Source organism: Myotis lucifugus, unplaced genomic scaffold (genome assembly GCF_000147115.1).
Source record: "Myotis lucifugus unplaced genomic scaffold, Myoluc2.0 scaffold_185, whole genome shotgun sequence".
Taxonomy (NCBI): Eukaryota; Metazoa; Chordata; class Mammalia; order Chiroptera; family Vespertilionidae; genus Myotis; species Myotis lucifugus.
Window position 1 is genome coordinate 1,823,786 of NW_005871233.1, and position 26,090 is coordinate 1,849,875.

The window sequence follows — 26,090 nt, forward strand, 5'->3', positions numbered from 1 at the left end:
GTTGCGGCCTCACATTGATGTTTCTTTCCAGAAACCAATAAAAACTATTCTTTAGCCTTGGCTGGTATTTCAGTGGTTAGAACACCAACCTGGGCACTGCAGGGTTGCGGGTTCAGTTCCCAGTCAAGGGCATGAACCTGGTTGCAGTTTGTTCTCTGTCCTGGTCAGGGCACATGCTGGATGCAACCAATCAATGTGTCTCTCTCACATTGGTGTTCTCTCTCTCTCTCTCTCTCCACCCCTCCTTCTTTTCTACTCTATCTAAAAGCAACGGAAAAATATCAGGTGAAGAGTAATACAAAAACAAAACAAACAAAACTATTCTTTAAAAAAAAAAAAGGAAGGAAATTTTGATATATGCTACCAATATGAATGGACTTTGAAAACATTATACTAAGTGAAATGAGCCAAACATGTGGCTCAGTGGTTGAGTGTCAACCCATGAACCAGGAAGTCATGGTTAGATTCCAGATCAGGGCATATTCCTGGGTTGTGAGCTCGGTCCCCTATAGAGGATGTGCAGGAAAGAGGCAGCCGATCAATGATTCTCTTTCATCATTGATGTTTCTCTCTCTCCTTCTCCCTTCCTCTCTCTGTAACCAATAACATATTAAGGGAAAAAAAAGAAATGAGCCAACCATAGAAGAAATAATGCAAGAATCCATTTACATAATTTGCCTAGAATAGGCTAATTCGTAGAGACTGAAAATGGAATAGAATTTACCAGGGGCTGAGGAGGAGAGGATGGGGAGCTATTATTTAATGTATACAGGATTTGCATTAAAGTTTTGGGTAAAGACAGTGATGGTGATTACACGACATTGTGAATGTATTTAATGCCATGGAATTATCCATGTTACATACAGCTAAAGTGATAAGTATTAGGTATGTTTTAACACATGAAAAATATCAGTGTTTTAAAATGTTAGGTATATTTGTGTGGATCTGTTTCTGCGTCCTCTCTCTGGTTACTGATCTATGTGTTTATCCACACTCCTGATTACTGTAGCTGTCTTTTAGGCCTTTATATTAGAGACAGTGAGTCCTCCCACTTTATTCATCTTTTTCAAAATGGAGCTGTTCTAGGGCCTGGGCCTGGCAGTTTTGGAGCTCCTCTCAGGCTCCCTTGTGTGGAAAATGGCACTATGGTTTACCCAGCTTCAGAGTCACCCTTGGCACCTGCCTTGTCCTCAGTCCCCTCATCAACGAGCCTTTTTCTTGGCAGACATAGCTCTGTCTGTCCTCCTCTCTTCATGTCCAACCATCCTGGCTACCTTCATCAGTTGCTGGAGCAGTGATGCGCTCTTGTCACTTGTCCTCACACCTCTCTGGCCCCCTTAGTTCCGTCCTCCACAGACAAGGCAGCCAGAGTTACGTCTTCCAAATGCAGGCCCTCTGGCTCACCCATGGCCTGGCTCCACCACACCCCTGTCCCTCCAGCCTGTGAGTCTCAGCTGAATTTCACATTTAATTTGTGTGATTTTTGACTCTAAGCCCCACAGGGCAAGGACCATGCTGCACCCCCTCCCCAGCCTGTGCAGCACATGGTGGACACACATTGGACTTCTATTGGTGGAACCCATGAATGTGGGAAGGAAGCTGCATGCTGCTGGAGCTGATGACTGGAGGAGGAGTGTGTTGAGAAATGAGACCGAGAGGTGGCAAGAGCCTGGGGAACCTGGGGAGGAGGTAGCTTTAGCTGTGCTGGCCACAGTAAGTAAGGTGAGGGACATCAGGTTTACAGAGCTCTCCCTGACCATGCAGAGAAATAGGCAATGACTTAGAAGAGATACTCAGCAGAAAAGGAATTCTGACTCTTGTGAAAGGATGTGCAGCCTGCTAAGCAGAAAAAAGCAGATGACAACTAGGCTGAGGGGACAACTTCACCTATCTGACTGGCAAGGAGTTTGACAATCCCATGGGCTGTGAGGCCCTCACACTGGACAACTTGGCAGTGCTGAGCTTTGCCTGCAGTTCCACTTCTAGACATTTGACCCACAGGCACACCTGTGAAATGACATCTGTACGTGGTTGTCATTGCTGCACTGTTTGTAAGAGCTCAAGGCTGGAAACCACCAAGGCTGGAAACCACCGGTGGTGACTGGTTCAAGGCACCTTGGCCCTTCCATGCAGGGCTGCGCTTTGCGGAGATCAAGGCATGGAAAGACTAAGATATACTGTATGTATTTTTTCTATTAAGTTATAATAAGGTTTTTATTAATAAACAAAATAGATAAACTATAAATAACATAAGTAAATATGATAACATTTAAAAATAATATAAATTGTTAGTATACATGCTGGAAAGTGAATAAAGCATAAAGACATAGCATAACCAATTATTATAAAGGGAAGACCTACATAGCCCCTGCCTCCCCAGGCCCTCCCGCCCCAGTGGCAGCCCCTTCCTTGACTTTTGAGGCAGTCACGGCCTTGCTTTTCTCTTTGGTTTTACCCCCTCTGTATAGGTCCCTAAACAGTGTATTTCATTTTGTATGGTTTCAGACTTTTTCTGGACAAAATCCTAGGATGTGTTTTATGTCTCACTTGTTTTGTTAGCATCATTTTGCTATTCGTGCACATGCAGCTATGGTCATTCCTTGTCACTCTTGTGTACTATTCCGTGCAGCCAGTAGATCACACTTGATTATCCATTTCCTGTGGATGAGCATTTGCATTGTTTCCAGTCTCCGGCAGATTCAGATTGTGCTTCTTGAACCTTCCCATACGTGTCCCTGGAGCCCAAGGGCCAAATTTGCGTGGTAGCTCCCAGGGGAGCGCTGGCCAGGTCCCAAGTGTGTGTCTTCACCTTTACTAGATGCTGCCAAACTCCTCCTGGTGCCAGCAGCATAGGAGAACCAAGAAATGTTCTTGAAAAAAGCAGGTGCAGAATAGTCTATGTGGTATGCTGCCATTTAAAGAGTGTGTCAGTGTAAGTGTGTACCCGCATACATACATGCATTTGTAGGCTCTCTCAGAAAGGACAAAAAACCCACTAGAGGTTGTTTCCAGGGCCAAGCTAGGACAGGGCAGGAGGCCATCCTGTCACTGCTTACCCTCTGGTGCCATTGGCTTTTGAACCATGTGTCTGCATTATAAAGAGACAGACACTGAGATGGAAAGAAAGGGCAGAGATGAAGCCCAAATGTGGCAGAATGTTAATAGTTGGGAATCTGAGTAGTAGATTTTATGGGGGTTCACTGGTTTAGTCTCTATTTTGAGGTATGTTTAAAAAGTTTATAATAAAATCTGTTCCAGTGTGAGAGGATCTTTGATGACCTCTCCTGGCCCCTGAGGCCTATCACCAGGAGAACCTCTTGTTTCCAATGAGACTTCTAGAGGCTTGGTGCACCCTCCTTCCTCCCTTCCCCTTCTCTCCTCTGTGCCTCCCCTTAGGAACTCTCCCCTTTGCTGGCCACTACTTGCTTCCTCCACCAGAGCCCAAACCAGCCTATCCAGTTTGGGGAGGTTAGAGGAGCCGCCTCCCTTGGCTCATGTCTGGGTGGCTGCCTGACAGGTGCTCCACCCTGGTGGGGGAGGGAGTGGCCTGGGATCTGGGACTTCTGGGATCCCCTGCCTACCCTGCTGTAGCCCTGGGAGCCTCTGGCTTACTGAACAGGTGATGGACAGGAGGGGGTTGGAGGGATCTCCAGGCCCTCCTGGTCTGAGTGATGGGAGTCCTGTGGGAGTTGGCCACTGTAGGGGAATGGGAATGACTCAGGTTTCTGTCCCCCTGTCTGCCTGGGCTGCTCACTGTTCTCACTGGGCTCACCAGCAACTGGGCATCTGTCCTGGACCCAGCCACCTACTCGAACCCGTTCCCTGTCACTCACAGGACCCTTCAGTGAGGAAGCCCAGGGCAGGGAGTTTTGTCTAGTTTGTTCATTGCCGAGTTCTCAGGGCCTCCAACAGGCCTGCCTGGTATGTGCTAGGAGCTCAGCCCATGTGTGAACCAGTGGGGGAGACAGACATTCAGAGACAGTGACAGCCGGGAGTGGTAGCACTGGGATAAGGCCCAGAGGGGGCACCTGACCCAGCCTAGCGTGTCAGGAGGGCATCCTGCAGGAGCAGCCTGTGGTAGGCTCCAAAGGATGAACAGGGATGAACCTAATAGCCGACCCCTGCCCCTAAGTCCTCTATCATGGGTGAGACAGACAGAAACAAATTGCACACCAGGAACTCTGACCTGGGCCAGCGAAGGCTTTGTGGAGGAAGCGAGATCTAAGGGCAACAGGTGTGAGGTAGGGCAGCACGGCCCCTTCTTAATCCCCCTGAGTGTCTTTTTCTCCTGTTCTGGAATGGGGTTCTGAACAAGTTAGCCTGCTGCTCAGAAAAGCTGGTTTAGGGCACAGGCACTGGGACAGGTGGCAGGCACCCAACTTCCCTGCCTCAGTTTCCTCTTATGTAAATGGGCCAGATAAAGTACTTGTCCATTGAAGGCAGCAGTGTGTCAAGGCTAAGAGTAGAGCCACTTATTTTCAGGAGGGTTAGTCACATCCTGGAAGACAGAGCCAGCATGGCACAGCCCTTTCTTTCTCTCTCCCCATTCCCACCATCCATATCTCCCAGCCCTACACCTAGAGATGGCGATGTGGGGGTTTCACCATGAACTGGATCTTCCCCTTCTGGTTAAGCTGCAAGTCTCAGGCCCATCCTCATGCATGAGTGGGGCAGAGCTAGAGAGGCTACCTTCGTTGTCTTTTCTAGAAGCTCTTGCTGGACTCAGCCTGGAAGTGGGGGGAGCAGAGAATACATCCAGCCCCAGATCTCCAGCCACCCCTCCATATCAGAGCCCCATCCCTCTGTCCTGCCCCCAGCCTGGATCATTGTTTCAAACCTAGCTGCCCGCCAGCTGCTCTTAGGCACTATGCAGCACTGCTTGCTTCCCTAACCCCTGGCATCTAGCCTACCATGGGGAACGAGGTGGGGGTGTGGGAGTGCTAGTGGGGTACTGGCCCTCTGAAGCAAGGGCTGTGGTTGGAGTCTCCTCTGCCTGTGTCCCTGCCTAGCCCCTCCCTCTGCCGGCCATTGTGGTGATGGTGATGTGGCCCAGGCTCTCCAGACTCAGCTCCGCCTCCCTCTATCTCTCCCTCCCATTCTCCCCCTCCCTCCTCCTGTGGGCTGGAGCCACAGGGAGCTCAACTTCTGCCAGGGCAGGGCAGCGTCACCACCCACTGCCAGGGAGGCTGGGGCACAAAGCCCAGCCAGCTCTCCTTGGTGGGTGCGTGTGTCAGAGAGCCAGGGGAGCCCCCTTGGTACCTGCTCCCTGCTCTCCCAGCTGGAAGCCTCTGTCTGTGGCTCACCCCAATGAGGGTGGCCCAGGACCCAGGGAAGAGGATGAAGGAGGTGAGCTGGCCCTGGCCTCAGGCAGGAGGGGAGGATAAGGAAGGGCTGCGCTGGGTGTGAAGAGGGTAGTCCTGCTGCCTGGTCACCTGAGCCAGTGTGAGCATGTGATCAAGGGGCCACACCTTTACTGGGCCCAGGAGCAGGGTTCCTGTGTTGGTGGCAGGTGTCTTTGCTGGGTCTTACCACATGTCTCAGTTCAGGCCCCTGAGCATGTCAGTGGGAGTGCCTTCCTGGGGTCTGGTTTGCATGGGGTGGCTCTGAGGGGCTGTGCCTCTCTAGGTGACTGACCCTGGAGTTGGCCGTGGCTGTGCCTGGGTCTGCCATGGGGACTCATTGCATAGTGTGTGTGGATCTGGGCTTGTGTGGGTCTGTGGTCTAACTCTGTCTTGGGGAATGTTCCTGGTGTGTGTATGGGGTCCTGGGTCTACCTTTCTAGGGAAGTCCAGCATTATGATGCATCTGTGGAATTGTGTGTGTGCATGCATGCGCCTGTGTTTCTGGCTGGTGGCCCAGGTCTGTATCGTGTGTGCCACTGGCATGTGTCTGTGGGTCTCTTTCAGGAATGCCTGCACCTCTGGGATGTGTGTGGGTCTTTATAGTGGGTTTGGAGGGGTCCTGGGTGCATGGGTGCTTCAGGGACCTGGCTGTGACTGTCCTAGTGTCTGACCCTTCCATGCTGAGAGCTTCCTCTGAGCCAGCCCCACTTTAAGACTGCTTCCCCCACCTTCTCCCATGATGCCTCACATTTCCTTTGGACTTGCTCTGTGGGTGCCCATATCCGAGAGGCAGGAGCTGAGGCTCAGGGTGTGATGTCCCTTCCCATGCTCAGGCTCTACAGCCGCTGCCTCTGTGGAGTTGGCATGACTGCTGCTGGCTCTGGCTGCTCAGGGAGTTTTCTGTACGACCATGGTGTGTGTTCCTGTGCGTCTATGGTTGTGTAGCTGGATGTTTATGCTGAGTCTGTGATATGGTCTCTGTGGATGACTGTGCTTCTGTGTCTAGGGAGTGTGTGTGTGTCCGGGAGTTGCATGGCAGGAGAGGGCTTGAGTTCCGGGGACCTGGGAGGACTCCAGAGCCTCTTTTCTGCCTGTACCCTCTCCCTCCTTCCTGCCCTGCCTTAGGGAAGAATGAATGAAGTCTAATCTGATTTCCCCGTCCCTGCGGACTCACCCACACTCAGGTTTGCTGTGGCATTCATTCCCACCCTGGGCACCTCTGGAGGGAGAGGGATACCAACAGAGCCCTTTGTGTCTGTGCCCTCTTGTGCCTGGCCAGGAGGGCAGGGGTATTCGAGGCTGGGGCTGCCAGAGGAGCTAACTGGCCTCCCTTGAACCTCTGAGCACCAGCCTGGGCCCAGCTGGATAAAGGAAGTGGCATCTTTTCATTCAACCACAGTCAGAGCTGTGCCCGTCCCCCCTTCCCCCCCCCCCCCCCCGCCTTTGCTGGGCAGGGCTGGGCACACAGGGTGGCTGAGATGGCCCCAGGCCCTGTCCTCTTGGAGGCTCCCAGTCCAGCGGGAGAGGCAGATGTGTCCTCAGACAGTGGCCGCCCATTACACTCCCCCACTCCAGCCCTAAGAAGGTAAGACTTAACAGAGATAGTAAGACTGGCACATTTGCTCTGGCAGGAGAGGAACTTGCCCAGCATCCTCTTTTATTTATTTGTCCCTGATTCATTCAGCAGCAGCAGCAGCAACAACAATGGCAATAAGTATTAATAACAGCAGCTAACATGTAGTGAGGACCCATGGGTGCCATGCACTCTTTTAAATGTCATCTCATTCTATTGTCTAGACATTCCTGGGACATAAGAGACTTGTTCCCCTCCGTTTGCAGATGAGGACATTGAGGCCCAGAGAGGTTGAGTCACTTGCTCAGAGACACACAGCTTGGCAGTGGTGGAGCTGGTATCTGAGCCTGGGCAGTCTGCTCTTAGCCACCAACTGCCTGCTGAGCCCTTGTACTGGCACAATCTGTATGAAGGCCTGGTGGGGGAGAATGGCACTGTGTCTGGCCAGAATTCAGAGAGCAGGGCTGCTTCTCACTCCCCAGACTGCTGACTCCAGGCTCTGCTTCCCAAGACCAGGGTGAACCCAGATAGATCTATGTGCTTCTGTGGGCTTTCACCCGCTGGGGGAGACTCATGGATTTCCAGCAGCATCCTCCACTCTATGACTTGCCTCTTGTCTGTAGCCCAAATATGCTGCCCCCTTCCTCAGATTTCCAGCTTAGGCCACATGGCTGGGGCAGGCCTCCCTGTGGTGGGGAGGACCTGGGATGGACTCCCAATGGGTGCTTCTTGTGTTTGGGACACACACCTGGTTATTTACTAAATAGCCAGCTTCACTAGGACTTGGGCCCCAGTTCCTTCTCAGGCATCAGGTCAGACTTCCAGTGTGGGATGGGCCTTGGGGCTCCTATCTGCCCTCTGCCCCCAACACCCTTCCCTGCCTCTCCTCAGGGTCTGGACTCATCACACTGGCAAGGGCATCACTCCTTGTCCACTGATATTTACTGAGTGCCTACTGTGTGCTCGGGTCCTACTCTGGATGGCAGGGACACAGCAAGAACAAGACAAAGGCCCCTGTTCTCCGGGAGCCGACATTGTACTGGGGGGAGAGGTGATGCCAGGTAGTAATAAAAGCCATGGAGAAATTGTGAGAGGGGGTCAGGGGAGGCCTCTCTGAGGCAGTTTTATTTACACTGACCTGAATGTCAAGAAAGGGTGAGCCATGCAGCTCTGGGCAGAGAAAATAGTAGGTGCAAAGGCCCTAAGGCTGGAACAAGATTCCTATGTTTAAAACGAAAGACGAGACACCAGTGTGGTTGGAGTAAAGTGAGGGGAGGAGACAACGTCCTGAGGTTGGCAGGGCCCACTGGGCAGTGCCATGTTAAGTCACAGTTTGAGCCAAGGTGGAAGCCCTTGTCGAGTTTTATTTGTTTAACATTTTTTCAGATTCCCTCCTAACCAAGGCAGCCTTTCTGATCCTGATTCTGGTTATCACTCGTGGAATTGTCTCTGTCCTGGTTCTTATCCCTTAAACCTCTGGGGTCTGTTGTCTGGAATGGAGGCACTGGCTAGAGCCAGGGCCACTGGGAAGCAGGAGGCTGAGGAGGCATCAACAAGGCCTCTCGGTCAATGGGCGCTTCTGTGACCTGGTGCTGGGCAGCCCCGTGCAGTGACTTCCCCTCTCTGGGCCTGTTTCCAGGTTTGGGAAACAGGAAGGAAGAGGACTCCATACCCACCCACCCAGGAACTATTTGGAAGGCTCATCGTGGCCCGGTCTGCATGCCTGGCATAGGCTCAGGCCAGAGTCAGCATCGAAGCATGTCTGTGTCCTCTCTATCCACCCAGCTGCCTCTAAGGGGTGACCTGTTCTAGGTTCTGAGATCTGGTCATGACCAACCAAAATGTGGTTCCCACCTGTGTGGAGCCACAGGAGATAACAATAGACACACTCATAACCGTGTAACATATTAGGTGATACTAAGGGCCAGCAGAGAGTGGACCAAGTGCCAGAATGTGCCAGGTGTTTGCGGGATGTGTTGATGGGCAAGACCAGACCATGCCCCTGCCTCCGGGGAGCTCACACTCCAACTATTACTAAAGTTGTATCATCCGTCCTTGGCAAGTCCTACCAACTCGACCTTTATAGCGAGCCTGGAACCTGCCCACTGCTTCCGCTTCCACCATCCCCATGTGGCCTCCCGCTGGACCCTCAAGCCTCCTCTTCCCCGGTTCCCTGCTCCAGTCCCAACTCCAGGGTCTGTGCTTCTCGCACAGCGTCAGGCCCTGTCTCTCCCCTGCCAGATCTTTCTGTGGCTCCATCTCACTCAGGAAAAAGCCAGTGTCCTCCCCTGTGGTTCACAAGTTCCTACTCGATCTGCCCCCACCGCCTGCCTGCCCTCCTCTTTCATCACGTGCTCCCTCGCTGCCCAGGCCCCAGCCACTTAGACTGACTTCTACTCTTTGACTGACTTAGTCTGACTTCTACTCTTTGTCCATATCAGGCATGTTCCTACCTCAGGACATTTGCCCTGGCTGTTCTTGCTGCCCAGTGCTCTTCCTCCAGGTACCCACATGGCTCCCCCTTCCCTCCCTATTCAGGTCCCTCCTCAAGTGTCACCTTCTCAGCAAGGCCCTCCCAGACCTCATTGAAAATTCTAACCTCCCCTTACCCTCCTGATCCATTTCATTTTCTTCTCATCACTTATCTGACTTAGCTGTTTTTCGGATTTATCTCATCTGTTGACAGTCTCCCTACCCCTAAACGGTGAGCTCTGTCGGGGCAGGGATGTTTCTGGCTGTTCAGGCCACTGCTGTCGGCCCTGCCTTGCCTGGTAGCTATCAGCTCTCAGTAGACAGTGATGTTTGGATAGTGGGTTCGTGAGTGTCATGGGGTCATTGTGGGTAGAGTAGGTGTTTGACAAGGAGGGGGGCATGTGTCAGTCACAGGTATGTGAGGATTTCTTGGAGGAACTAGGCTCATGGGGAGAAGCTTGAGTGATTTAGATGGGGGACAGCAAGAGCTGAGGAAGGGTGGGGAGGTGGGAATGGCATGGGATGTTAAGAGGGGCAGTGAGGAGCTTGCTGTCAGCTAGAAGGCAAACTGGCTTTTCCCTCCATTGTCAGAACACAGCCCAGAGAGGTAGGCAGTAAGCTGAGGTAGGGAGAGGTTTCCTGGAGCTGGTAGGTAAGGGTGAGCAGGAGCCAGTGGTGGAAGCCCTGAGTGCAGCTGGGGACAGTGAGCGCTTCATAGTCCCCTTCCTGGTTTGGGTTTCAGTTTGGTGAAGATGTTGTGATCCCAGTCACATCCCCTCTCTGCCCCTGGGCCCCTGGGTTCCAGCTGGGTCAGCTCCCTTCACTACCAGGGGAGCAGCTTTATACAGAGCCTGCAGCCAGGAGGGAGTAGGAAGTAAGGGTTTTACACATGCGCACACACCCAGACAGCTTTGTCACACAGTGGCTCTTGCTCTTCTGCCTGTTTCCTCTCATGAAAGGTCAGAGGGTAGAACAAGCCAGTGTGACTGGAAAACCTGAAACTTTTGGTAGGACAGGTTGAAAACTGCCTGTTCCACATGAGAAATGATGTAATTGAAAAGATTTTTTAAAATTGAAACAAACATTTTAGAGTAGGATGCAAAAATGTGTCTGCATTCTTGGGATCAAACACTGGACTTCAGAGGGGTCTGTGTCCTGGCTGGTGGCTGCGGGCTTCATGCTGTCCTCTTCATTCTGTCTGAGCGCACTGGTTCACGCTCTGCCTCTGGGCTCCAGGGCTTTCTCTGCCAGTTTCATAGTCTGCCTGTGCAGAGGCTGAGACACGAGAACAGGAAAGTAATGTAGTGGGTACAGATGAATCTGTGGGCCCATCCATGTTGCAGGCATTGGGGTACAGTGGGGAGCAATTGGATGACAGGCCCTGCTCTCATGGAGCAGACAGTCTAGTAGGTGAGACAGACACTGAAGAATTACACACACACACACACACACACACACACACACAATGTATGGAAATGCAGTGAGGAAAAACAAAGCAGAGAAAGGGGGCATAGAGAGTGATAGGACAGGAACAGGGACATTTGACCAGAGATGTGGGTGGAGGGAAGGAGAGAGAGAGCCATGTGCAAATCAGTGAGAAGTAAGTTCCAGCAGGTAGCAACCACCAGTGCAAAGGCCCTGAGGTGGGAGCATTTCTAGGGTGTGAAGAATAGTGAGGAAGCCCATGTAGCTGGGGTAGAGTGAGCAAGGGGGTGTGAAGAAGGACAAAGGGGAGAAGTGATGGGCCTGGTGGGTTACAGGGAGGAGTCTTTGTGGGCCAAAGTAGGATTTAAGGATGTTGACTCTGGAGTGAATAGGACTGTCTCCCAACCTCAGTTCTGCTGGATGCCCTTAGTGCAGGATTTCACTTTGTGAGCCTCAGTTTCCACATCTTCAGAATGGGCATGAGAATAACCACTTCACTGAGATTGTGAGCTCAGCATCAGCATCTGTGCAGGGTTGTGAGGTCCTCTGGTGTTGATGGGAGTGTAAATACTGGGGCTGAGCCTCAGCGAGCCACATGTGGTGGTAGGGACTGGCTTTCAGACACCTTTTCCGCTGCAGCCTGTCACACCAAAGGCCTGTGGGAAAGGGGATAAGGAATCACGGGGGAGGGGAGGCAGCTGCCCCACTTGTGCTGCCTCTTGCTATCCCTGGGGGCCAGGGCCAGACAGGTCAGATAGGAAGTAGGGACCCTCCCCCTGAGAAAGGTTCAGGGCAGGAGAAGAAGGACAAGATCTTGGTGGGGAGAGGGGAGGAGTCCAGGACCTACTCCAAGATGATGATGATGATGATAATAGCATGGCTGCAGCCTGGCTGGTATACCTCAGTGGTTGAACATTGACCCATGAACCAAGAGTTCACTGATTCGATTCCCGGTCAGGGCACATGCCCAGGTTGCAGGCTCAATCCTCAACAGGGGGTATACAGGAGGCAGCTGGACAATATTTCTCTCTCATCAATGTTTCTATCTCTCTATCCCTCTCCCTTCCTCTCTCTCTAAAAATCAATAAAAACACGTAAAAATTAATTTACAAAATAGCATGGCTGCAATCCTCAGGGGCAGAATAGGCAGCTAAGAGCTTGGACTTTGGTGTCCAACTCTCTGGGTTCAAAGCCTGGGTGCCCTGGACAAGGGGCTCATCTCTGAACCTCGGGGTCCCCATCTGTGAATTGGGGATGATAAGAGTGCCTCTCTCAGAGGTTACTATGAGGATGGAGTGGGATTAGGCACAGAGGGCATCAAGCAGGGCCCAGCACATAAAAATCTCCCAAGAGGCAGCTGCTGCTAATTTCGAGAACTGGGTTGGACAGGCCTGAAATCTCATGTCCACGCTGCTACTAAACTGTGTAACCTGGCGAGGGGGTATGTCCTCATCCTCTCTATGCCTTGTGTTTTATTGTCTTTTGTTTTTTCACCTGTAACCGGGGTCAGGTCTGTAGCGTGGGTCAGGTGTGCAGATTAAATGAGGGACTCTGGCCCTAACCAGCTTGGCTCAGTGGATAGAACGTCGGCCTGCGGACTAAAGGGTCCCAGGTTCGATTCCGGTCAAGGGCATGTACCTTGGTTGCGGGCACATCCCCAGTAGGAGGTGTGCAGGAGGCAGCTGATCGATGTTTCTCTCTCATCGATGTTTCTAACTCTCTATCCCTATCCCTTCCTCTCTGTAAAAAATCAATAAAATATATTTTTAAAAAATAAATGAGGGACTCTGGGTTGAGTGCTTAGAAGAGGGGCTAGAACCCAGCAGGTGCGCAGTAAGTGTGGGTGGCCTCTCTAAAGGGCACACTTCCTTCCTATGTGCAGTTCCTAGGGGCCTGGCCATCAGTGCCTATGCTCTCTGTGACTCCTTATAGAACTCCAGGAGCTGTCATAGCCCACTTTTACAGGAGGAAACTGAGGCACAGAGTGGCTGAGCTGCCAGTGCAGGGCCACACAGTGAGCTCCCAAGGTGGGTTGGCTCATGCTATTTCACGGGCACAGAAAATGAAGTGGCACAGTGTGTAGCAATAGAGCCCGGGTTTGGGCCCTGGGCTGACTGACTCCTAAGTTCCAAGCTTGTCTGGGAATCCCAGCATCCCCCATTCCTGGTGCAGGCCCCTACCTTTAAGTAGCAGCTCCTCTCCTTTTTCTTCTGAGGCCCCCATAAGGTCAGGAGCTTGGGGACTTAGTGGGAAGGGGGGCGTGGTAAAGGAGCCAGCTGTGCTTGGAGCTGCCCCAGGGTGGGGCTCCCGCCGCCTGATCATTATAAACATGGTCAGTTCCTCTGTTTGTCCTGCCCTCCATGTGGTGCCAGAGGGAAGGGGTGGCCCCAGGCAAATATCCGGAGGTGTGCCCCTCTACCCCCTTCCCCTGTGGGGTCACTGCCTGCACTGTGCAGCGGTGGCTTGGCGGTTTATAGGTGGGTGTTCTGGGTTGGCTGCCCCATGTGCCAGGCTGCTGCCTGCCCACCCATCTGGATCCTGAGCTCCCTCTCCTCGGTTAGTAAGGGGTCATGTGGCTAACCCTCTCCTATGAGGCCTAGGCTGGGAGATGGAGGATGGGCAGAGCAAAGAGTGAGAAAGGCCAAGGGGAAAAATGAGGCTAAGTCCGGGGCCAAAGGGGGTTACAGCTGGGAAGACAGTGCAGAGGTGATAGGATATAGGGCAAAGATCTGGGGTGACAGAGCAGGGAAGATGGGAGAGGGTCGGGTGTAGGGTGTAGTGTGGGTCAGGGTCACCAATGGGAGTCTGGGAGGGAGGGCTGGACAGTGTTCAGAGGCCTGGAATGGGGGAGACACTGAAGGGGCTCCTGGTTTGGCTGGGGCTATAGAAGGGGCTGAGGCAGAGGCAGAGGCAGAGGCAGAAGCAAAGAGGCCCCCTCCCTGACCAGGGCTGTCCCACCCCATATCTAGACAGCTAGGGTCCCTGGAGCATGGGGGACAGTGCCCTGGCTGGGGGAGCTCGGCCCAGATCTGATTCTGGCCACCTGCTGGCCAAGAGGCCCAGACCAGTTGAGACAGGTTAGCTGCTGGGTTCCTGCCCACCTCCCTCCACTGCCAAACCGGTTCTCCTGGAGGCTGCCCATTGATGGTCCTTCCTCTGAGCAAGGGGTGGCAGCCTATTTGGCCTCACCTTACAGAGCTGCTCCCACAGGAAAGGAGCAGCTCTCTCATGGGAGGAGAGCCAGGGGCTGAAGAGGCCACATCCCAGACATGCTTCTGAGCATCCTCATAGGTCATAAGACTCACTGAGCTTGTGACTGACCCTGTGCCAGGCACTGGGAAGCTAGCCATGAACCAGACAAAATCCCCACCTGGGTGTTTCCTCTCATCCTTAGATATAAGCTCACAAGCACCTCCTCTGGGAATCCTCCCTTATTTTCACCCTGCCATTCCTCCATCTGGGTCTGGTGCTCCCTGACCCAGTCCCTGCCACTCTGGGCTGTCAGAAGCTGTCTCTATCACCGCTGTGTTCCTAATACCAACCAGCACAGGCTGGGCACAGAGGAATGAGTTATTACTGAATGAGTGGGTGAATAAATGAATGGATGAGTAAAAGACGTTTTGTTCCCGTTTTACAGATGAGTAACCCGAAGCCCCAAGAGGAGATGGCACCTGCCCAAGGGCACTTCTAGCACAGCCAGTGTCACACCAGGTCTGTGGGCTCTGGGGCTCGTGTGTGGGACAGGGGAGCCAGACCTGAGTCCCCCTCCCTCAGGCACTGCTAGAAGTAATCCTAACCATCAACATCGTAAATGAGGACAGGCCCTCCTTCTGTGCCCAGCTCTGTTTGTATTAACTCGTTTAATTCTCACAGCAGTCCTAAGGAGGTTGGTCTAAGCACAGAGAAGTGAAGTCACTTACCCAAGGTCACACAGAGCAAGTGGCAGAGAGAGATTTACTCTCTGGACATCTTGCTCCTTCCCATTATTTCTCTGGTCTCCCTGTGGGACTCCACCATCAGGTGTCTCCCCTTTGGCCCCTTTGGATGTTTTGTTTGTTTGTTAATCCTCACCCAAGGATATTTTCCCATTGATTTTTAGAGAGTGGAAGGGAGGAGGAGAGACAGAAAGGGAGAAATACCATGTGAGAGAGACAGGGAGACACATTGATTGGTTGCCTCCTGCATACGCCCCAACCAGGGCTGGAGATCGAGCCCACAACTGAGGTATGTACCCTTGACTGGAATCAAACCTGGGACCCTTCAGTCCAGAGGCCTACCCTCTGTCTCCTTTGTTTGTTTGTTTTTAAATATATATATATATACACACTATATTTTATTGATTTCAGAGAGGAAGGGAGAGGGGCGACAGAGAGAGAAACATCAGTGATGAGAGAGAATCATTGATCGCTGCCTCCTGCATGTCCCCTACTGGGGATGGAGCCCACAACCTGGGCATGTGCTATTGACTGGAATCGAACCCAGGACCCTTCAGTCTACAGGCTGACGCTCTATCTAATGAGCCAAACCAGCCAGGTTTTTTTAATCAACTTTCATTTACACTGTGCCTGGTACTATTCTGAATACCTGACTGGAGACCCCACACCCTAAAAACAGGGACTGTGTTGTCTGTGAGTATCTGTTATGATGTGTGTCTTCCCAAATGTGTGATCTTGGTGAGGAGCTTCCCTCCTCTGGGCTGCGGTCTCCTCCTCCGTGGAGCGGGAGTGGAGCAGCCAGGCTGCCTAGGCGTGGCGAGGCTCAGTGACCATTTGTTGAACAAGTAACCAGAGGGGTGTAGTGTTCCTGGCCCAGAGTCTAGGCTGGGAAAGCATGATGGTTGTGACCAGGCCGTTAGGAACAGGTCATGAGCACACTGTGTGCCAGGCACTGTGCTACGCATGGGGGTGGGACATGGGGAGCCTGGGCAGAGACCTGGCCTACAGTACTGATATTCTAGTGATGGGGCTGTAGACGCTAAACTAGTAAACACAGGAATAAACAGCAGAATTTCTAGAAGTTAAACGTGCTATGAAGTGGAGCGTGGGCCTCTTTTACTTGGGGTAGTCAGGAAAGGATTCACCAAGGACTCTGAGACCTGAAGGAGGGGAGGGAGGGAGCCATGTATGGATACTGGGGAAGAGTATCCCATGAAGGGGACAGCCAGTGTGAAGGCCCTGAGGTTAAAAAGCCAGTGTGAGCAAGGGGAGATACAAGTCGAGAGGTGATGGGGCAGGCCATGTGGGGTGGATCATAGGGACGACTTGGCTTCTCCCCTGAGTGAGATGGCAGGACCAGAGAAGCAGGGAGAAATGGGCAGGTTCTGGTGAGTGGCCCCCTCCTCCAGGCCTGCCGCAGGAGCCCACGTCTGCGCCCTCCTGGTACTAAGAGCCTTGGCGCCATGTTTGGGAAGAAGAAGAAGCGGGTAGAGATCTCGGCACCATCCAACTTCGAGCACCGCGTGCACACTGGCTTCGACCAGCATGAGCAGAAGTTCACGGGGCTGCCCCGCCAATGGCAGAGCCTGATCGAGGAGTCAGCTCGTCGGCCCAAGCCCCTCATCGACCCCTGCCTGCATCACTTCCATCCAGCATGAGGCCCCCAAGGTATACTGGCACCCCCCACCTTGCCTGACCCTCGCCAACCCCCACAGAGGGACCCCAATCCTTAACCCCACACTTGACCCTGTGGCCAACATCTCCTCGCTGACCCCCATCCTTTATGACTTCCAAATACACGCCCCAACCCTCCACACTCATCCTCACCCCCAATGCTGCCCTTTCATCCACCCCTTTACCCACTGACGCCTTACCTAGCCTCCAGCCCTGAGAACCCCACACTTACCTTGATCCCTCCAACAGTCCCTTCATACCAGCTCCTAAGCTGTGCTCTCCCAGAGCCTCACATCTAGAGCTCTGTGTTCCTGACCCCAGTGCCATCCATAACTTGTCCTTGGGTCTTTACAGAGCTCCCATGGCAGTGGGGGGTGAGGGGGGAGGGCAGACCTATTCCCAGATGGTGAGCCCCCTTAAGTGGTCAGGGCTGGGCTGGGGAAACCCAGAGAAGAGGCCTGATCCAGGCCTGGGGTTCAGACTAAGCCCTGAGGACTGAGGAGGAGGAGGAGTCCTGGGCAGATGGTGAGCAGCAGGGCTTCTAGTGGAGGAAGAGGCCCGTGTGAACCTTGGGGATTGGGGTTTGGGATTGCCAGCAAACGAGCAGAGCTGGGATTGGTTCGTCATGCTCTTTTTTAAAAATATATTTTTTTATTGATTTTTTTTACAGAGAGGAAGGGAGAGGGATAGAGAGTTAGAAACATCGATGAGAGAGAAACATTGATCAGCCGCCTCCTGCACACCCCCCACTGGGGATGTCCCCGCAACCGCACCAAGGTACATGCCCTTGACTGGAATTGAACCTGGGACCCTTCAGTCCGCAGGCCGACGCTCTATCCACTGAGCCAAACCAGTCAGGGCAAAAGGCTCATGCTCTTAATCCCTTTCCTGCCTCCATGGTTCAGGTGCTCTGGCATGGCCTGCAGTGAGGCCGGCCTGGTGGCATGGACTTTATCCCAAGGGCAGTGGGAACAGGAAGGGCCTCGGGCCAGGGGAACGAATCAGGGCTGTTCCAGGAGTGGAGGTGGGTGTAGCAGGCTCAGCGCCCGGGACCAGGCTTGCAGATGACTCATCCTCTCCAGTTGCCCAACCCAGCCTGGCAGGAGGAGGCCCCAGGTCAGTGAGGTGGGTGTAGACACAAGTGTGGACACTCTCCCACCAGGGTCTCAGTCTGGGGGCCCACTGAAGTGTTCCTGTGTCCCATGCAGGATGCTTCTGAATATTTTGAATTGTTTGTCACCTCTTATAAAGTGAGAGATTTCATGTCCAAACTTCTGTTTCTGGCTTCTCCTGACTGATCAGCTGAGGCTGAGTGGTAGCTGCCTCCAGAGGCAGGGCCCCACCTGGGCCACCAGGAAGAAGAGGCACCTTGTCTTAATTCACACAAAGGTGCCACACAGGCTAGCACTGTCCTGGGGCCCCTGTGTGTTTGCTGCCCAGTCCTCCCAGGCCCTTCCTCCCTCCCCCAGGCACTTCTGACCCTAAAGCCTGACCAGCCGTCTGCCAGGCTTCCGGGCTGGCAGCCAAGGTCCAGCAGAGGCAGGGGCAGGCCCCATAGGTGGGTTTTGTGGGATCAGTGTTTTCTGCACAGTAGAGGCAATTCTGACTTCGGGCTATCTGGCAGCCCTGGGCCCATGTCCCTGTGTGTCCGTGGTTGACAGCACAGAAGTGGGGGCCATATTCTCTGCTTTCCACAGCCTCCACTCAGCTCCCCTCACTCCCTCACGGTTCAGCAAATGTTTATTGAGTGCCTTCTGCAGACCCACACTGCTCTAGGTGTTCACATTTAGCAAGAGCAGAAACAGGAAGACCTAATCGCTGCTCACACACACATTGCACCTGGGGAGCTGTAGGTGTGTTTATATCCACTGGTTTTATGTACTTTATTTTTTTAATAAATATATTGTATTGATGTCAGAGAGGAAGGGAGAGGGAGAGATAGAAACATCAGTGGTGAGAGAGAATCATTGATCAGCTGTCTCCTACACGCCCCCTACTGGGGATCGAGCTCGCAACCTGGGCATGCGCCCTTAACCGGAATTGAACCCGGACCCTTCAGTTCGCAGGCCGATGCTCTGTCTCCTGAGCCAACCCAGCTAGGGCTCCACTGGTTTTAAGTGCTCTAAAGAAAAGGCAGGGAAGAGGGACAGGGAGTGTTAGGGGCTGGCATTTTAGATGGCCGCTCAGCAAAAGCCTCCCTCTGAGAAGCTGAGTTTCCAGCAAACACCTGAGGAGAGGAGGGAGGGAGCCATGGCATACTTGGGGGAAGATGTTCCAGGCAGAATGAACAGCCAGTGCAAAGGCCCTGAGGTAGGAGCTGCCTTTGTACTTGAGGAGCAGTGAGGCCCATGTGCCTGGAGCTAAGTGGGGGACAGGGAACCCTGGAGACTGTTTCTCAAAGAGGGAGCCAGGACCTGGATGAGGGTGGTGCCCACGGAGAGGGTGAGCACCCATCCCCCATCGGCATTCTCATTGCCATCCCCGCTCCTGGGGTACTCTTTCCCTCTATGTTGGGCCCAATCCTTTTTGACTCTCCCTATACCCAACCCTTGGCTTCCAGGGGAACAGAGAATGTGTTTTGGGGGTTAACAACATTGGCAGGCTGCAGGGGAGGAAGCACCAAGCTGTGCCCTGGCCCCAGCATCCTGTAATTTGCAGCTCTCCAAGGCTGATTATGGAGTGGTGTGGCCTCTGCCCTCCCCCTTCACCCACAGGGCAGGAACCCCCGCCCCCCCCAACCCCCCCAAGCCAGGAGAGCAGGAGGCAGGAGGGTGCTTCAGCTAGCTTCCGGCTGGGGGTGGGGCGGAGGCAGCCTGACTGAGGGGAGGTTACTCCTTCAGCCCTCCCCCTGCAACTGACTTCTCTGTGTGGGGTGGGGGAAGGGTGCTGCGGGGCCTCCCTGGTGCTGCCCCCATCTGCCCAGCCCCATCATCACCCATAGCATTTCTTCATTTGTCTCTGTCTTGTCTCTGTGTGTGTTGTACTGTCCTGTCCTTGTGTGTTGGTTACATATCCTTTGTCCCCCTCCTACTTGCCCGGCCCCTCTCCCACCACTGCCCTGGATCCTGGACCCCAGACCATCGTGCGGGGCAGCAAAGGTGCCAAGGATGGGGCCCTCACGCTGCTACTGGACGAGTTTGAGAACATGTCAGTGACACGCTCCAATTCCCTGAGGAGAGACAGCCCGCCGCCGCCACCCACTCGTGCCCGCCAAGAAAATGGGATGCCCTCGGAGCAGGCTGCCATAGCCAGAGGGGGCCCAGAGAAGGCGGGCAGCCAAAGCCGGGTTGCTGGTCATCGTGAGGGGAGTGGCAGCAGTGGTGACAAGCGGCGGGTGGGGCCGGAGAAGAAGCCAAAGTCTTCCAGGGAGGGCTCAGGGGGGCCCCAGGAATCCTCCCGGGACAAGCGACCCCTCTCTGGGCCTGACGTCAGCACCCCCCAACCTGCTGGTGTGGCCAGTGGGACGAAAGTGGCTGCTGGCCGGCCCTTTAACACATACCCGCGGGCCGACACGGATCATCCATCCCGGGGCACCCAGGTAACTGATCCCCCACCCCAAGACCCCGTATGTCTCCTTCCCCAAAGCTTTTCCTATCCCCACCCACCTACTCCAACCTGTGCCCAGCCCACTGTGCATCTCCATCCTGACCACCATGTGTCTGTGCCACAGCCGGGCCCCTGTCCTGCTCAGGAGAGCAGAGCTGGCCCCTGTTCCCTCCACTGACAGCTTCCTCTCCTTTCTGTTTCAGGGGGAGCCTCACAACATGGCCCCCAATGGGCCATCAGTGGGGGCCCTGGCTGTCCCCCAGTCCTCTTCCTCCCGGCCTCCCACCCGAGCTCGGGGCCCCCCCAGCCCTGGAGTGCTGGGCCCCCATGCCTCCGAGCCCCAGCTGGCCCCTCCAGCCAGAACCCTCGGTGCCCCTGCTGGCACCCCCGCCTCTGGGCCTCCCGGCCCCCGCTCTCCACAGCGGGAACCCCAGCGTGTGTCCCATGAGCAGTTCCGGGCTGCTCTGCAGTTGGTGGTGGACCCTGGTGACCCCCGCTCCTACCTGGACAACTTCATCAAGATTGGCGAGGGCTCCACAGGCGTTGTGTGCATCGCCACTGTGCGCAGCTCAGGTCGTCTGGTGGCTGTCAAGAAGATGGACCTGCGCACGCAGCAGAGGCGTGAGCTGCTCTTTAATGAGGTGGGCCTCCTGGCCTCCCTCTCCTGCCCTCACCTTCCTCCCCGGGGTCCTCCCCCTGTGGGTAGTGAGGCCCGAAGAAGGGGGCCCTTCTTCCAGCAAGCTGGTTACAAAGGGAGCCTCGGCTCTTTCAGGAGGGCTGAGGGGGAGCGGCCTTGGGACTTTGATGCAGGGTCAGTCAGCACTAGCCCCACAGCCCGGCCCTGGCCCCCCCCCCCCAGCCCCCCGTTACTATGAGCTTCGGTTGAATGTGGCCCTGAAAGCAGGGTGTTCCCACCTCCCCCATCCCCATCCCACCTTCCATTCTAACCTCGGCTCATACCTACTTGTCCTGATCTCAGCCCTGTGCTCAGACGCTCTCTTCCCACTTCCTCTCCCAACACCAGCCTGGTCTTCAGGGCCACTCAGAGACCAGCTCAGGACTGGTTACAGATTGGGATCAGAAATGTGTGTGCATGGGGACGAGAGCGCCCTCAGAATGGAGGCTTCAGGCCTAAGCTGCCTTTGTGGTCTGTTAACTTTGGGGAAGGCAGTCCAGGGCGATCCCGATGAGCAAGAGTGACAGGTGGAACTGGGCCTGCAGTGCGGCAGAACCCAAACCCTGGCCCGAGAGTGAGGTAGGAGGGCGGCTGACGGCTGGCGGCCCTCCCCCTACCACGCTGACCCAGCCTCCCTCGCCAGGTGGTGATCATGCGCGACTATCAGCACGAGAATGTGGTGGAGATGTACAACAGCTACCTGGTGGGCGATGAGCTCTGGGTGGTGATGGAGTTCCTGGAGGGAGGTGCCCTCACTGACATCGTCACCCACACCAGGTACTGCCAGGCAGCACAGCCCTGGCTGACACCCAGCCCACTGTCTCCCCAGGCTCCCTAAGGTGGCGCTAGATTCCCCCCAGACCTCTTCTGTGACAGGATGAAGTCCCCTCCAGACCCCTTGGGGTGGCGGAGCCAACAGGGCTATATCCCCCTCAGACACCCAGGGTTGGACTGGATCCCCCTTGGACCCTGTTTGCCCCAGTTGCTTACTCCTCCCACACAGGATGAACGAGGAGCAGATTGCCTCAGTGTGCCTCGCCGTGCTGCAGGCCTTGTCTGTGCTCCACGCCCAGGGCGTTATCCACCGGGACATCAAGAGTGACTCCATCCTGCTGACCCACGACGGCAGGGTGAGGATTCGGGTGGCTTGGGCTTCCGCTGCCCCTCCCCAGCTCCCCTCTGCCGTCAGGGCAGGCTCTGGCCCCAGTGCAGCGTCTTGAGGAGCAGTCAGCTTGTTCCTTGGGCAGCAGTCCAGAGTCAGGTCATTGGTGGGGCTCCGCCATCAGCACAGGACACTGGCACCTGTACTCTTGCCCTAGGCTCAGGAAGGGGAGAACACATTTGGGTGGCCACCACAGTTTGGCCATGTGCTTCTCCCACCCCTGAGACCAAGCACCTGAGTGGCCCTGGACCCCATCCTGCCTCCCGTCTTCTGGACTGAATGAAGTTCTGAATCTGGTCTATGGATGAGCCACAGAGTGCCCAGAACCTGCATGTACAGTCCGAGAGTGGACTCTCAGTGGGAGGGCCCCTTGACTATCACCCAATTCTTGGAGATTCGACCTCCCTCCCCCAGGAAAGTTAATCCAGACAACAGAAGTGGCAGTGTGGAGCTCTTCACTGGGAGGGCTCAGGGGGGCAGCTTCAATCTAGGGCCGTGGTCGGCAAACTGCGGCTCGAAAGCCACATGCGGCTCTTTGGCCCCTTGAGTGTGGCTCTTCCTAAGTCTTAGGAGTACCCTAATTAAGTTAATAACAATGTACCTACCTATATAGTTTAAGTTTAAAAAAATTGGCTCTCAAAAGAAATTTCAATTGTTGTACTGTTGATATTTGGCTCTGTTGACTAATGAGTTTGCCGACCACTGATCTAGGGCCTGTGAACCCCTGAAGATGTCTACAGAAGTGTTTTAGAGACATGTGTAGCCACCTAAACTTGCACACACTCTGGGCAGGCTTTCTGGGGTTGCGACACACAGACATCCTCAAGAGTCTGGAAGGAGCCTGCAACTCAAAAGAGGTGTGCATCCTTAGTTCTGCGGTCCTGGTTGTCGCAGAGGCAGGCCCAGTGTCCTCACACTCCAGGGAAGCAGAGGCCCAGGCGTGAGCTTTGGGATCCAGCTCTGGTCTCGGCCCCAGCATCAGCCTGGGTACCTGTAGGACTCAGGCCACTTCCCCTCACAGCCCCAGGGCAGACCCTGTCTGGAAGTCAGATGGTGTGATGTGGAGGCAGTGACACACCTAAGGGCTCCCTACCAGAGGTGGAGACCCAGCATGTCGGAGGCCAAGGAATTAATAGGGGGCTGCCTCTCTCACCCTCCCCATGCCAGCACCTCTGACCTCGCTGCCTGCCCCCTGCCCCAGGTAAAGCTGTCAGACTTCGGGTTCTGCGCCCAGGTGAGCAAGGAGGTGCCACGGAGGAAGTCATTGGTTGGCACGCCCTACTGGATGGCCCCAGAGCTCATCTCCCGCCTTCCCTACGGGCCAGAGGTAAGCCAGAGGGCGCTGGTGTACCGCTGTCAGCACCAGTTCGTGCTGTGAACAGCATGAGTGGCGGGGTTCAGAACAGCCAGAGTGTTGGGGTGAAGTGGGTCTCAGTCTGGGGAATGGGTCTCCAGGGATGATTTTGGAAGAAGAGGTAGACATTCATTCATTCATTCATTCATTCTTGATTGGGTACTAGTTCTGAGCCAGGCCTAATGCTTGGCAGTGAGAACAGAATGCTGAGCAGAAGTGGTCACGGCTTTGACTGACAGCTGGTGCAGAGGCCACAAAGTGGCTGGCTCCTGGCTGGTTGGCTTGAAGATGCTTTTGCAAGCATTTAAAAAAGATAAGTCTCTCATAGAAGTCCAAATTTCCATTCTCCATCAGAAAACCAAGATGTGTGGTCACATGGAGGCCAAATTCCCACATGGCAACAATCGGCAGCACAGATAGGCTGCTCTGCTGTAGAAAGGCAGCCCCTTCGTCCTGGTCGTAGCCCCCACCCATTCCTATTAGGTACACTGACCTGCGTCACTGCCATCACCTGCCTGGCCCTGAGGCCTGTGAGCTGGTGCCCAAGGCCCTGAGGATTCCTCCACAGTCAGTCAGCAAGGCCTGACCCAGTGCCTGGCCCTGGGACAGGCATCCTGGGAAGCACATCTTGGGGGGCCTCAGGCTGGAGTGGGGTCACACTGGGAGGGGAGACTAGTATGAGATTCTGAGGGGACATCTCAGTCAGGACAGCCTGTGAGTGACAAACCCTGCTCAAATGGATTTAGCAAAACCTGGAAGCTAAGGGTCCCCAAAATTGTGACAGGCTTCAGGCCTAGCCGTCCACATGCTCCCTCCCTTCAGGCCCTGATTTTCTCTGCAGTGTTCTCTCAGTCAGATGCTCCCCTTGTGACAGCAGAGATGACCCTGACAACTGGGACATGTCTCCCTGCCTGTGGACACCATAGGATATTTGGCTTATAGTCTCAGGGTTGACTCTGATTGGTTTAGCTTGTGTCATGTGCCCATTCCTGACCCAGTTACTGGTCCCAACCAACCTGGTCATGCCCTTGCCTCCCCTTCCCCCCGCCTGCCCCTGGCTAGGTGTGAGGAAGGGTGGGGGGTCCACCAGAGGAAACTGGTTGTGCTTAGCAAAAAGAAAGGGGACAGGCTAGGTGGGCAGAACCCTCCAGGGGGTTCCCTGGGTGAAGAGTGCACGGGGTTGGCAGGCTCATGTCAGAGCAGGGGTTCCAGGTCCGAGGCTCAGGTTGCAGAGAGGCAAAGGTAGAACTGGGGGCCGTCCCTCCCCGGGCTGGGCCACCCAGCACAAGCCCTGCCATTCCTTCCTCCGCTGCAGGTGGACATCTGGTCACTGGGGGTGATGGTGATTGAGATGGTGGATGGGGAGCCCCCCTACTTCAATGAGCCACCCCTCAAAGCCATGAAGATGATTCGGGACAACCTGCCACCCCGACTGAAGAACCTGCACAAGGTGGGCCCTGCCGGCAGGCAGGTAGTGTGAGGAAGATATACAAGCCTGTAGGGTGGCTGGGTGCCACCCGGCCTCACACCCAAGCAGAGCACTGGTGGTTGGTGTGGACTGAACTGGGGCATTGATATCTCCTGGGATGGCATTTACTGGGTGCTAGACTCATTGCCCTCCTCATCCCACAGAGGTGCTCACGCTGGCCTGACTGAAGGCACACAGCATGGTCAGGCCCCGGAGAGGGGCCTTCCATGTAGAGCTATCTGGGGAGAAGGGGTGCCTCCAGGGCCCCGCTGCTGCCAGCTCCTCACCAAACTTTGAAAATAGGGAGGAAATGAGTCCGTGGGGTCAAGCTCTAGACACAGGGCACCTCTTTCCTCCCAACCTGGACAATAGATGTCAGCCTATTGACAGAGAAGAGGCGACTGAGGCCCCTACAGCGAGTGAGCAGTGGAGCTGGCACTCAGACCCTGCCCTGCCTCCCCCACAGGTGTCACCGTCCCTGAAGGGCTTCCTGGACCGCCTGCTGGTGCGTGACCCAGCACAGCGGGCCACGGCAGCTGAGCTGCTGAAGCACCCGTTCTTGGCCAAAGCGGGCCCGCCCGCCAGCATCGTGCCCCTCATGCGCCACAACCGCACCAGATGAGGCTTGGTGCCCTGTCCCTGAACCAAAGAGCCCCTTGGGTTACCCCTGCCTTGCCGAAGGCCAGTAGGGGGCCGGCCTCTGCTCCTCCTGGCCTGGGAGACACTCCATGTGGCACTGCCTTCGTTACTGGGGCAGTGTGTGGGACCCTACTACTGAACTCCAGTTTTGATTTTGTGACTCAAAATATGGGATTTGTGGGAGCAAGTGAGGCTCCCAGATCCCCCCTACAGGACAGGCCCTCCCTGTGTTTCCCTGTCCCCAGGAAGGACAGGCAGCTTCCCATCACTGGAACTCTGCAGTGGGGGCTGCTAGGGGTGGAAAGAACACTACGAAAGAGGCGTGTGTGCATTTGCGTGCGTGCGTGCGTGTGTGTGTGTGTGTGTGTGTGTGTGTGTACATGGGTGTGCACACAGTGGAAGGTCCAGCTCCTCTGTCCTCCAGACTGCGAGTGGGTGTCTCTGACCTTGCCTCACATACAACCCCCTCTCCCCCTGAGCCATGGTGGGGGTCGATCATGAATGTCTGAAGAGTGGCCTTCTCCCTTAGCCCTACATCTCCTTTCTGTGGTTGGATGGGGAGACAGGTCAGGGCTTCCCCCCACCCCCAGCCTCTGCAGAAAATGACTACTGCACCTGGACAGCCTCTTCTTTTCTAGAAGTCTATTTATATTGTCATTTTATAACACTCTAGCCCCTGCTCCCAGCTGGGGACAGATGGTCCCTGTCCTGCGGGGGGCACCGGGGACAGAACCACTGCTTGAAGAATCAGGTTCCTGTCCCCTTGGCGCAGCCCCACCTTCCCTCCCTCAAGTTAGTTTTACAATTAAAACATTTTCTTGATT

The 26,090-nt window shown here is 54.8% G+C and overlaps 1 protein-coding gene across 1 annotated transcript; it reads left to right on the top strand.

The window, feature by feature from the left end:
* Positions 1 to 5,125: 5,125 nt before the first annotated feature.
* Positions 5,126 to 26,090, top strand: PAK4 (p21 (RAC1) activated kinase 4). Its single transcript, XM_023760534.1, is given in 11 exon segments — positions 5,126 to 5,346; positions 14,450 to 14,523; positions 16,157 to 16,375; positions 16,377 to 16,415; positions 19,498 to 19,959; positions 20,171 to 20,608; positions 21,287 to 21,420; positions 21,647 to 21,773; positions 23,007 to 23,132; positions 24,475 to 24,609; positions 25,094 to 26,090. Coding segments are annotated over 9 exon segments (1,782 nt in total). The 5' UTR covers positions 5,126 to 5,346; positions 14,450 to 14,523; positions 16,157 to 16,210; the 3' UTR covers positions 25,250 to 26,090.